We start from the raw sequence: 11,986 nt of genomic DNA on the forward strand, positions 1-11,986 counted from the left end.
TGTTCTCAGTCACTCAATCAAATCTTAACAGAGGTGTTGCGCCGAAGGTCTGTCGTAGGTGCTTTCAGGAAGAGCATCCTTGGGAACCTGGGTGGCCTGATTCAGTCCCTTGAAAGGCCATAAGAGCAGAGCTGAGGCTTCCCTGATGGAGAAGAAATTCCACCCGCAGGTGCCTGCTTCAGCCCGTTCCCCAAGGTTCTGGCCTTCTCTGTAGATTTTGGACTGGCTCAGCAGCCCCTACGTTGAGTAAAACAATTCCTTGCAATGAATTTCCTGTCTCCTGTCAGTCCTGTTTCTCACTGAACACTGATGGGTAGGGGCTGATCCCTACCCCAGGCCATCTCATTTTTCCCCTCGGAATCCACTGCCCCCCCAAAGGCGGGGAAGGCTGACCTCCTGCAGCTCCTCAGTCTCCAGTGTCCCCACAAAGGCAGGGAAGGCTGACCTCCCGCAGCCTCTTGGAATCCAGTGTCCCCACAAAGGCAGGGGAGGCTGACGTCCCACAGCCCCTCGGAATCCAGTGCCCCCACAAAGGCGGGGGAGGTTGATGTCCTGCAGGGCATCAAGTTATTCTTGTTTCCAAGTTCTTCGGCACAGATGCTGTGAGGATAGATGCCCTGTTTTGCACATGAGGAAACTGAGGCTCAGAGAGACCAAGTTCATGATCTGGCAACCAGGAATGGCCAGTGTCCCCTCCCAGCTGGGGTCTGCACTGACTAGGTCTCCAGCGCTCCAGAGCCTGAGATGGCTGTGTGGGCCAAGCCCTAGTTGTAGTGCCCCCATGCACCCAGCTGTACACCCCATGTGCCAGTAGGACTTACAGAGGGTCAGGCCTCAGCTCAGCATGAACAGGGCTCCCCCCGTCAGCAGGCACCCTCACTGATGGCCACCTCAGGCCTGGAGGCAGGGCCGAGCTAGGCCTAGTGGGCTGCAGTGGGGCTGCAGTGTGGAACCCTGAGGGTGCTTCCCCCTGAGGATCCAGGACCCTGATGGAGGCTGCCCTGTTGGTGCTCCCCCGAGCCCCGGAGATCTCTCACTACACCCATGGGGTCTCAGGGTCACCCTCTGGGCCAGGGGCCCTGTGTCTGCAGCTCCACCCCTGCCCAGCCCAAACCCATAGAAGAAGCAACATGAACACTCCAGGAAGTTTCAGTGTTTTATTAACAAAATCTTACAAAAAGAGTCTGTCTTTGGGGTAAGGTGCACAGGGCCTGGACCGACATTTAAGGCCTGGTCTGTGAGGGGGCAAGGGGCAGGGGTTGGCCACAGCCTTATGAGGTTTCCAGGGTCTTCACAAGCTCCAGGGCTTCCCCAAAGCCTGTGCCAGCCTTGAGGATTGGTTATGGCTTATGTGCAAAAATAAAATCTGTGGGGCTGGCAGGGTGTGGGCCGAAGACTTGTCAGAGTGGTCTGTGGAGCTGGTCCCCCAGTGGACAAGGCAGAAGGATGAACCCTGAGCCGGCGCCTGCTCAGGCTGCAGACCCTAGTGGCCCACCAGCACCAGGGTTCTGGTGTCGGGGCAGGGCAGAATGCCGGGAAGCGCCCCAGGAGCAATGGCTTCTGGGATGTTCTTCCTGCAGCTGGGCTCAGGGCTGCTGGGCAGGAGTAGGAGCGGTGGCCCCAGGCTTGGGGCTCATGAAGCCTCTAGCAGAGAGGATGGCCTGGCAGCGGGCGGGGTTTCCCTGCTGGGAGGGAGGCAGGGCCCGACTCCTGCTGCAGTGGCTCTGGGGACCGGCAGCTGGCGGCCAGCGGGGCGGGCTTAGTGGCAGGCCCTGGCCCTCACGCTGGCGCTCAGGGCTAGGCTGGGGGTCCTGCCCTCTGCTGCAGCCGACTCCTCTCTGTAGCCCCCCTCTGGGCTGTCCTGGGACTTCGCCTCCCACGCAGGCAGCCTGCAAGGTGAGGGGTGGGTGGTGCCCAGCACAGCAGCAAAGACTTTGTGGGAACCTTGAGACCTGAAAGAAGAGGAGAGTGGGCAGTGAGGGACCATGCAGGACAGTAGCCAGGGCTCCACAGGGAGGGGCTGGGGCCGGTGGATGGCGCTGGTCTTCCAAGGCAGAGCCCCCCAACCCTGTCAGAGCCTCCCAGCGTGCCCGAACGCTGGGGTGTGGCCTGGGCCCCAGGGTGTCTGGGGTCTGGGAAGGAGCTCATTGGCCGGGACAGCTGATGGTAGGGTCTGGGTGGAAGGGTGGCGCTCCGTTACCTGTTGTCACTCTCCTGGCTCCGATGGTGCCGGCTGCTGCCTCAGCCGGATTTGAGGACTCAGCCCCTCTGGGACCCTCCGCCTGCTCTGATTCTTCAGAGCTGAGCTCTGATTCTTCTCCAGGCAGGCGTGAATCACTGGAGCTGGGGGAGAGAAAGCGTGCGTCCATCTGAGAGCTGGCTCAGCAAACTGCCCCTGCCTCCACCCGGCCCACTCTCCCCAGTGCCCCCTTCCATGACGCCAGCCCCACCCATCCCTTTGGCTAACTTGCTGGGGGCCCGAGCCTGAGTGGGCTCTCCTAGAAAGCAGCCTCCCGGTCCCGCCAGCTCTCAGATGCCCCACAGTGGGTGTTGCCTTGGGGCAGGGGCTCACCTGAGGGGCCAGGAAGCACCAGGACATCAGGTCTGCTGCTGCTGCGTGTGCGACTTCTACTCTCCCCTGGGAGGAGGGGGCCGCGCTGCCCGAGGCTGGCCAGCTGCCCTGGGAGGCAGGGAGGGCGTCAGCTGGCTCTGCGGATGCCGGGAGAGGGCGGCGGCGCCGGAAGTCGAGGCTCCCTCAGCGTTGGCTCTGCCCTAGCTTCTGCTCTGGGTGTCCCATGAGCTTGGTGGCCGCTGGCCCCTGCCATCCGGACACTTGGTTTTCTGGATGTCCAGACGGCCTGGGCGTTGTAGCAGAATGAGGAAGCTGGGGTGTTCTGTGATGGCCTGAGAGTGTGGACGGGGGGGTCCAGGCCGGGAAGACAGACGGAGGGAGGGTGATGGGCGGAGCCCTGCAGGGGAGAGGGCTCTTTGCCGCTGGGTGCGGTGCTCACATCTGGATGACACGAGTGTGTGCGAGTCCGCCCGGAGCCCGAGGGGGCACCCAGCTGGACCAGGGCTTCCCCTGCAGGAGTCAGCCCCAGCTCAAAAGTCCTGGTGGGCAAAGCCACAGGCTGGATGTAGTGGGCAGGCTGGGGGCCCCGGGATGCCCTCTACTCGGGCTGGGTCGGGTCACTGGCCACGGACTCGCTGTTGGGGGCGGGCGTGAGGGCCTCCGCCTCATCCTCCGCCGGGAGGTGGGGGCCGGCCGGCTCCGCCGCCTGCTCCAGGTCATCCTGCACCTCCATGCCCCTCTGGATGAGCTGCTCCAGGGTCTTGGGCAGGGGGTGGCGCAGGAAACGCTTGAGCTTGGGCTGCAGGGTGCCCACCACGTACTGGATGATCTCCTCCTCGTCCGCGTCCACGTACAGCGTCTGGTACAGGTCCCGCTTGCGCCACAGGAACTGGTCCAGCGGCTCGCCCTGCTTCTGCGGCAGGTCCAGCTCGCGCTGGATGGCCTCTCGGGACAGCGTGCCCTCGCTGTACTGCAGGAACTCCTTCTTGAACTCCACCCAGTTCTTCACGGAGCCCTGCTTGAACTCCCACCACTTCTTGGCCGGCCCGTTCATGTGATTCTGGATCTGGGACAGCCAGTACTCCTCGGAGCCGCCCACCTGCCGCAAGTACTCCTCTAGGTGACTCAGGAACTCTCGAGGGTCTTCGAAGATCTGCGTGTCCACGCCGGGGCTGGGCTGCCCGTCCTCGCCGGGGACCCACGGCTGGTACTGCTGGGCCTCGGCGGGCTCCTGCCCCGGCAGCTCGCCAGCAGCTGGGGGCGGGGTGATGGCGTAGGGGCTGACGGTGTAGTCGTAGCCGTCTGCCTCGTGGCAGTAGCTCTCGGGACCCCCCACGCCCACGGAAACGGTGTGGCGGGCCGACTCGCTGCCCACCGGGTACTTGCCGCCCGTGGACTCCAGGCGGTCGGCCCAGCGCTCCAGGCGGTAGAACACCTCGCGCCACACGTGCATCTCACGCTTGACCCAGCGCTCCAGGTTGGCGATGGTCTCCTGGCAGCGGCACAGGCAGGCCTTGATGGACTTCTTCCAGCGCTGCGAGTCGCTCGTGGGCACGTAGCCGTCCAGGTTGCTCTCCAGCTTCCCCACCGACCGGTGCAGCCCCTTCAGCTCGCGCTCCACCTGCTTGGACACCTCCGCCAGCAGGTGCCGGTGCGTCCGCCGCACGTGCTCCAGCATCTCGGCCCGGCACTTCCCGATCTGCAGGACCACGTTGGGCTTGGCCACCTGACCGCCCCGCGGCCCGGGGTAGGCGTGGAGCCCGCCGCTCGTCCGCTGGTCCAGCTCCATCTGTGCGCAGGTGCTCGGGCAGGCGGCAAACTCCTCGGGGCGGACGGAGGGAGGTCCGGCGCTGGGGTCCGGCGGCCTGGGTACCGTGCGGAGCTGCGGGGAGCGCCTGTCTGTCGCTGCGGGCCGGCGGCGGGGCTGGCGGAACACGCCCGGGGAGGCAGGTCCGGCTCGGCTGCTGCGGAGGGAGGACGCGGCGCCCGAGCTCTGCGCTGAGTCCTGGCCGCCGGCTCTTTATGCAGCCAGCGCGGCCCGTGGGCGGCCGGCTCGCCGAGCCCGGTTTCTCATTGGCCCAGCCGCAGGCTCCCCGCCAGCGCCCCGCCCGCGCCCCTGCAGGCCCCGCCCTGCGCCCACTCGGCTCCCGGGCGGCAAGGGACGGGAGGTCCCACCCCCTGCACACATGGCGGGGCCGGGATGACTAATCCCTCCGCTCCGCACCTCCCACCCCGGGCGGCGGGGCTCATTCAGCCTGCGGGGACCGGAGGGACTGAGCCGGGCCCTGGGCGCCTCTCCCCCGCCCCCTCCCGGGCGCTGGGCGGGCTGTCACCTGCTGCCTCCCAGGGTCCTTTAAGGTGGGCTTTCTCCTCTCCACTCGCATCTCTCTTTGGGGGCCTGGAGGGGGCTGGCGCTGGCCACTGCTCTCCTGGGTTCTCACTGCCCTTGACCCTGCCCGCCCAGCTCTGCAGGATGTGCAGCTCAGCCCGGGAAGGACCCTCACCATCAGCCTCTGTGCCCAGGGGCTCAGCAAGTCTACATGTGAGCTCTCAGATGTGGCTTTGAGCTCCCACTCACACCTGCCTAGGTCCTGAGTCCGGGTCTTGGGCTCTGTGTGAGGGACGCACAGCCAGGCAGAGGCTCTCGCTGTGACTGGACAGGGCTGCCCCATGCCCCCACACCCAGGTCTCTGGTAAGGCCCAATACTTTCCTGTATTTGCAGGGAAATCTGGCAGCTGCTACCTGGGGGGCTGGGGTTTGGAGGACACGGAGGGGACATTTAGCTCCCAATGAAGGGAACTGGGCCCTGAAGACCCTGGCTATATCAAGAACCTGGCCAGAGGCTCCAAGACGTCTAAGAAGATGGAAGAGGGGAGGAGAGAGGGAGGGAGGAGGAAGGAGGGAAAGGAGAGGGGGAGGGAGGAGAGGAGAGGACGGAGAGGGAGGGGGGCCGGTGCTGGCAGCACGGTGCATCAGGAGAGGCAGAGGGAAGCCAAGCACCATATAAGGAGTGGGGCTCCGGAAGCCGAGACTCCCTCTGGAGGGAGGTCCCTTCTGCCTCCCTGGCAACCTGGCAGGGGTAGGGACGCCCTTCCTGAGTTACTCCAGTGCTGGCTGGATAGGCATGGGTCTCAGGTCCTCTGATGTTACCCCGGCACGGATGACACACACCATTCCCCACAGCCAGAGGGCCATGAGGACATCATCGCTGACAATCAAGACATCTTGTCCCTGCTGCCAGCTGCCCTTTCCCTCTCTCAGACACACACATGCTGCACACTCATACCCCCACTCACACTCCCACACACACACTCATAGCCCCCACTCTAACCCCACCCCACACACTCATGCCCTCACTCACAGCCCCCACACACACACTCATACCCCCCACTCATAGCTCCCACAGACACACTCATACCCCCCACTCACAGCCCTCAGCTCCCTCCAGCACCTCCTGTCTTATTCAGGCACTCAAGGGCACACAGGTGCCCACTTGCTGGAATCCCCACTCCCTGCCAACCCTCTGAGCCCCCCCCCCCAACCGGCTCTCCCGGGGAGCCCTCTCCCCGCCTCAGAGCCAGTCTGTCTCCTCCTTCCTTCCACCCCTGGGGGGAACGTCTTTCTGGCAAAAAAAACTCCCCAAAAATGGCTCTCCTGGCATTTCTAATTAAAGGTAAGTGGGCGGACAGAGAAGGGAGGGCGGAGGGGCACCGCTGAGCTGGGAGGGGGAGCCAGGCAGAGAAGACTCCAGCACAGAGACCTTCCCGCTTCTCCACTGCGGAATCCCGGGGAGAGGAGCTGGGTGGGCACATGCAGGACGGGCAGATGCCAGCAGCCTTGGGTGAGTGCAGCCGGCGGTCACCGAGGGCCACATGTCTGGGTTGGGACCAGCGTGAGCCTATAAGTGTTGTCTGGGTACTGGGCACTGACCGTGCATGTGTGTCCATTGTGAGAGCCAGCACTTCAATGACCAGGGGCCAGCCCCGCCAGGGTTTACAAGCCCATGTGGCTCCTGACGTCCCTGCCAGGGCACAGCCTCCAGCTGCCACCCCCACCCGAGGCATTGGCAAGCTGACAAGGAGGCAGGACTGGGGACACGTGAGCCAAGGTCACAGGTGGTGCCGCTGCCTCAGTTCCCTCACCTGCGTGGAGGGAGCCAGGCCCAGAGAAGGGTGAGTGCCCAAGGTGGCCTGGTGAGCAAGGCAGGGCTGGGCAGCAGCCAGGCCCTTGGTGAGGAATCCTGGTGTCCTCTGCTCAGTGCCCCGTGGCCCCTCACCACCCCTGTCACCTGCTAAACAGCAAGCCAGCAATGGTCAAGCCGACACCGGTGGGAGAGCACAGTGCCTGCCCTGGATGGCACGAGGGCAGGCAGCGTCGGGGGTACCACGCGGAGCCCCATCTTCCCCTCCCCAACTCCCTCCAGCAGGGTCTGCAGAGGCTGTGAATGCAGGCCTGAGCTGACAGGTGACAGGCAACAGCCGCAGCTGCCAGGAACACTTAATCGCTGCCCAATTATCGCCCCAGAAGCCCTCACCAAACCCCCACACTGCAGCCTCGGGAAAGGAGGCCAGGCTGGCTCCCATCCACCTGGGGCGGGGGCCTCTCCTGACAGGGGCCTGCCCTGCCCCTCTCTCCAGCCCACCCCCACCCCCTGCGAGTCCCTGACAGCCACTGGAGCAGCATGGCTTGGGGGTGCAGTTGGGGGAAGGAACAGGGGAAGGGGGTGGGGGCTAGACCTGCACAAGGGGGTCGGGAGCACCTGGGGCACCCCCACTCTCAAAGCCAACCCGGTCTGCTGCCGCTCAGGTCTGACAGCTCTGAGGTCCCACCTGCCTGAGAGGAGGGGTCCTGCAGGGGAGGGTGGGGTAGCCCGTGACCCCCAGGTTCTGTTCACGGTTGAGATCACCAGGCTCACAGCAGCCTCGAAGGATCTCTTAGTGCTGGTTCCTGAACCCCCGCCACCTAGGTTCCCAGAGGTGTGCGGGTACCTGCTCTGAGAGGCAGGGGCCACCCTGTGCCCTGGGCCTCCCTTCTCCTTCTGCGGTGCGCAGCCGCCTCTGCTCCTGCCTGATCAGAGCGAAGGGAGTCGGCTCTCTCCCTGCAGCCCCAGACGGTCTCAGCCCTGGCTGACCCACTCCGGCAGGGCCTTTCTGGGTTGCCAGGAGCGTTCACAGGGCAGCTGCTGACCTGGGGCATCCTGCTGCTCCCCTAGGCTGGCCCTGCTGATCTCGGGTGCCGGCAGTTAGCGCTGCTCAGCAGGGAGAGGCAAACACAGGCCCCTTCAGGCCAGAGCTCACACCCACCCCCACTCACACACATGCGCAAACACATGGGCACACGCAGAGGCACACACCTCCCCCATCTCCCCTGCCTCCAGGCTCTGTCCTCTTTGGAAACAGCCCAGAGGGCCCCCAACTCTGCCTAGGCCCCCCACACCACTGTCTTCATAGAGGCCCTTCCTCGCCTGCCCACTGCTGGCCGCACACACCTGCCCACCCCACCCTTTGCACACATTCCGGGGCTCCTGCTGCCCTTCCGTGTGGGCCATGTGGAGTGAGGAGCCGGCAGCAGAGAAGGAATGCGGCGGTCCCAGGGGTTGGTTCGGACACCCGCCCCCCACATGTGACCACTCCCCAGCCTTGTGGCTTCATCTGTCACCACCTACTGCCCTGTGGGGCTGGAAGAGAAGAACCAGGCTGCCCTATGCCCTCAGGGTGCCTACTGCTGGCCCAGGCTGCGTGGCCAGACCTGGAGGCCAGCCTCTCAGCCACCTGCTCCCACCAGGTGTCCCTTGCTGTCCAGCCCAGGACTCCACATGCTGCAGGAGCTGCTGACCTCTGACCTCGCTGGGCTCACAGGCCGGACTCCCACCCCAGGTATCCTCTTTTCCTGTTGCCTCTTCCTCGCAGGCACAGGTCAAGGCTGTCCCAGCTGCCTGGCCTGGCTGAGTCCCTGCACCACCCTACAGGTGGTGCCCATAGGTGAACACCTCAGCATAAGCAGGGCCTGGCCCAGAGCGGGCACTGGCGAGGGTCTGAGGGCTGGAATGGCTCCTGTTCCATCCCTTTCTAGTCAGGAAACACTGGACAGTTGCTCACCTGAGCCTCAGCTTTCCATCCATAAAGTGGGTGGCAATGCCAAGGCCTCGAGGGGTGGCCGGGAGCTCCGGGGCTCCAGGAGCCTCGTCCCTGGCATCGTGCCACCTGGTCTGGCGAGGTTTCTCCCAGCTGTTCCTGCCGGAGCCTCTCGTCAGTGCCACTCTGGAGCCTGAGAAGTGGCCGGGGGGCCCTGCCCTCAGCTCCTCAGGAGAGGTTCTGGGGGCTTCTTCGTCCTGCCCCCTCCTCTGTCCTGCAAGGCCTGGCCAGTGCCCACCCCCGGTGTCGCTCCTGCAGTGGTGGCACAGACCTGGTGGCAAGTTGCAGGGGCAGCTGGCAGATCTGGGTCCAGGCAGCCGGGAGGACACCTGGGCTCTGCTGTCTCCGACCTGAGGGCCACCTGCAGTGGGGACGGGCCAGGGTAGGCAGAGAGCAGAGCTGAGAATGAGGGTCCCAGTTCACCTCCAGAGCATGGGGGTGGGGCGCACAGCAGGCCAGGGCTGAGCCTGGGGAGAAGACCAAGGAGGCACAAAGGACTGAGGTGGGAAAGTAGAGGGGCAGAGGAGAGGCCGGGGCGCAGCTGCTCCTGCTTGGCCACCCAGGTAGATGCTCTCGCCTCAGCTTCCACAGGGGTCCTTAGGGGTGGGAGGACCTGCCCCAGGCTGCTGAGTGGGCAAGTGACAGAGCTGAGGCCCTCGTCCATCAACCCACCTGCTCATAGCTGCTGCAGCCCGACAGCCTCTGTGAGAGCCCTGGAGGGGACCAGGGTGGAAGGGGGCAGAGGTCTTAGGAGACCCCCATCAGTGATGGGCACAGTGCTTGGTGTTCCCAAGGTGGCAACAAGGGCTGGGAGAGACCCTGAGGGATGAGAGGGGCCGCAAGGAGTGGGCTGGCTCTGGCACTGGTGCAGAAGATGGAAGCTGATGGCCTGGGGGCCAATGGGAGATGGGTGCAGGGCGGGTGGGCCCAGGGGCCTCCGAGGCCTCCTCCCTCTGCAGCTTCTGCAGCCTCCCCAGCCCCCTGGGGCTGCGGGAACATTTTCTTTCTACCCCCCACCCCCCACCATCCCCCCCGCCCCACAACTGCTCCTTCCGTCTTCTTCTGTTGGCAGGCTCTGTGCTGCTGCGTCCCTGTCCCTGGAACAGGCAGCCTGTTCGTTCCGGGCCCCCACACACCAGACCCTCCTCCCTCCTCCTTCCTCCTTCCTGCCTCCTGCCTCAGCGCCTCCCAGTCCAGCCTCCAAGGAAAGTTCTGTATTTTTCCAGCCAGCCTGGCCCAGATGCACAGGCGTCCCCTCGGGGCAGGTGGGGTCACGAGAGCCCAGGCCTCCGCCGACCGCAGGCAGACAAGGGACATGCGCTCCTCACCACCGCCACCCCAGCCGTGCACGGAAGGGGAAATCGAGGTCCAGAGAGGGCCAGGGATTAGCCCGAGCCACACAGCAAGGACGGCCAGAGCCAGGGCAGGAAGTGAGTCTGGGGTCTCTGGGGTCTTGGGGAGACCTCCAACCTCCCAGAGGTGTCCCACAGACACTTTCATTTCCTGTCTGACTGTAGGCGAGTTCCCTAAGCCCCCACGCCCTCTCTGGCCTCAGTTTCCTCACTGAGGAAGTGCTCCGAGGTAGCTCCGGCTCTGCCCTGCCCAGTTGGTGGGGTGATCAGTCATTCCGTCAACAAAAGTTTCCGAGACAGGCTTGGCAGGTACTAAGCCAGATGGAGGCATGACCCTGGGAGGGGGTGGAGTGCAAGGAGGTGCAGAACACCCCATAAAATAAGGGGGTGGGCATTACCGTGCCCCCTGCAGGCTTTGCCACCCATCAGCACCAGCAAGTCGCCCCACCCAGAGCTCTGCAAAGAACACCCACTGCTCTCTCCTTCCGGGAGCTCTCGCTGGGGGGTCAGGCTGGTCCCCTCTGACTGGCACTGCCCACGCTGGGACAGGGGAGGAGGGCCATCTGGGCACTGCAGGAGCAGATCCTGGGTGCACATGGGGAGACAGGTGTGCTGGTGGGAACAGCAGGCGGGGCTGAGCCCAGGAGGCGCCTCACAGCGGGTGCCTCCCGCCTGGTCCGAGCACGGGATGAAGAAGCAGGCACCGCTCATCGTGCATCTCCACGAGGCACTGTGTGACTTCATGCCAGCCACTCAACCTCTCTGGCCCCATGTCCTCATCTACAGGGGACAGAGTGGACCAAATGGAGGCTGAGGTCCTTCCCAGCTTGGGCAGTGTGGCAGAGAGTGAGGAGGAGCCCATGGGCCCTGGATCACCAGCCTCCCTCCACCCAGAACGCCCCGTCCACTCCACTGCCCACCACCCCCTGTTCAACTGACAAACGTTCCAGTGTTAACACCTAAGCATAAAGAGTCGGCTTTGCCGTAAGTGTTGTCTGAACCTGAGCCCAACATCGCTGCCTCCAGGAAGCCTTCCTGACCTCCTCGTTCCATGTTGACTGAGTCTTCTGCGTGCCTTGGCCTCCCCTGTGTGTGCTACCATAGGAGCCCCTGAGCACAAATGGAGTCTTCCTGCATGTCTGTGTGTGTGTGCATGTGTGTGAGTGTATGAGTGTGTGTGACTGTGTGTGTATATGAGTGTGTGTGAGTGTGAGTGAGTGGGTGGGCCAGGGTACCCGTCTCTTGCACACCTATTGGTGTGTGCCCTGAGCTTGCTCTGGGCACATGGAACCTGGTTCTGGCTCCATTGGAGATGCTGTGACCTCCAAGGTGTGTGAGGCCAGCAGTGGGCAGGTGAGGAAGGGCCTTTGTGAAGAGGGTGGTGTGGGGGGCCAAGGAGGAGCAGGGGGGGCATCTGGGTTCTTTCCAAAGAGGGCAGAGCCTGGAGGCAGGGGAGATAGGGGAGGGATAGGTCCGGGGCCTGCCTCACCTTGGCCAGGATGCCAGCCTGGAGCTGGTGGGAGGATGGAAAAGGGAGGACAGTGGGGGCAGAGAGGGGCAGGCAGGTGGGGAGTGGCTTTGCTGGGTTTAAGAGCTGTTTAGGGGGCCAGGGCTGAGGGGGAGCTGGGGGTCCCCACTGTCGGGTTGCCAGCACAGAGCTGGGGTCCCCACTGTCGGGTTGCCAGCACAGAGCTGGGGAGGAGCATGAGGGGGACTTGTGAGGAGCCACTGGAGTCCGGCCTGGGGGGGTTGGAGCCTGGCGCTCCCCCACACTGGGTCCCCAGCCAGACTGTGTGCCCACCCCACACCTCCCTGGACGCCCACCTGGCCCAGATTGTGCTGCAGGAGCCCCGAGGGTGGCTGCCCCAAAATCAGGACCAAGGATTCACTGCCAGCTGGCCAGGCCAGACGCCCCCAGAGCTGGGGG

The 11,986-nt window shown here is 64.4% G+C and overlaps 1 protein-coding gene and 1 long non-coding RNA gene across 3 annotated transcripts; one reads left to right on the plus strand and one right to left on the minus strand.

The window, feature by feature from the left end:
• Nucleotides 1-1,156: 1,156 nt before the first annotated feature.
• ARC (activity regulated cytoskeleton associated protein) lies at nt 1,157-5,629 on the minus strand. The gene is made up of 3 exons (XM_032760570.2): nt 2,573-5,629; nt 2,201-2,343; nt 1,157-1,952 (listed from the first exon to the last, which is right to left on the minus strand). The coding sequence occupies exon 1, from the start codon at nt 4,359-4,361 to the stop codon at nt 3,171-3,173; it is 1,191 nt and encodes a 396-aa protein (XP_032616461.1). The 5' UTR covers nt 4,362-5,629; the 3' UTR covers nt 1,157-1,952; nt 2,201-2,343; nt 2,573-3,170.
• Nucleotides 5,183-11,059, plus strand: LOC116813637 (uncharacterized). Of its 2 annotated transcripts, none has more exons than XR_004371020.2 (5): nt 5,183-5,265; nt 5,757-8,449; nt 9,934-10,137; nt 10,225-10,368; nt 10,846-11,059. It is a non-coding gene; the product is annotated as an uncharacterized LOC116813637 (long non-coding RNA). The 2 variants fall into 2 exon arrangements; XR_004371021.2 differs by lacking the exon at nt 5,183-5,265 and having other exon boundaries at nt 5,688-6,246; nt 8,287-8,449.
• The last annotated feature ends 927 nt before the right edge of the window (nt 11,060-11,986 follow it).

This window comes from Hylobates moloch, unplaced genomic scaffold (assembly GCF_009828535.3).
Source record: "Hylobates moloch isolate HMO894 unplaced genomic scaffold, HMol_V3 SCAFFOLD_9, whole genome shotgun sequence".
Classification (NCBI taxonomy): Eukaryota; Metazoa; Chordata; class Mammalia; order Primates; family Hylobatidae; genus Hylobates; species Hylobates moloch.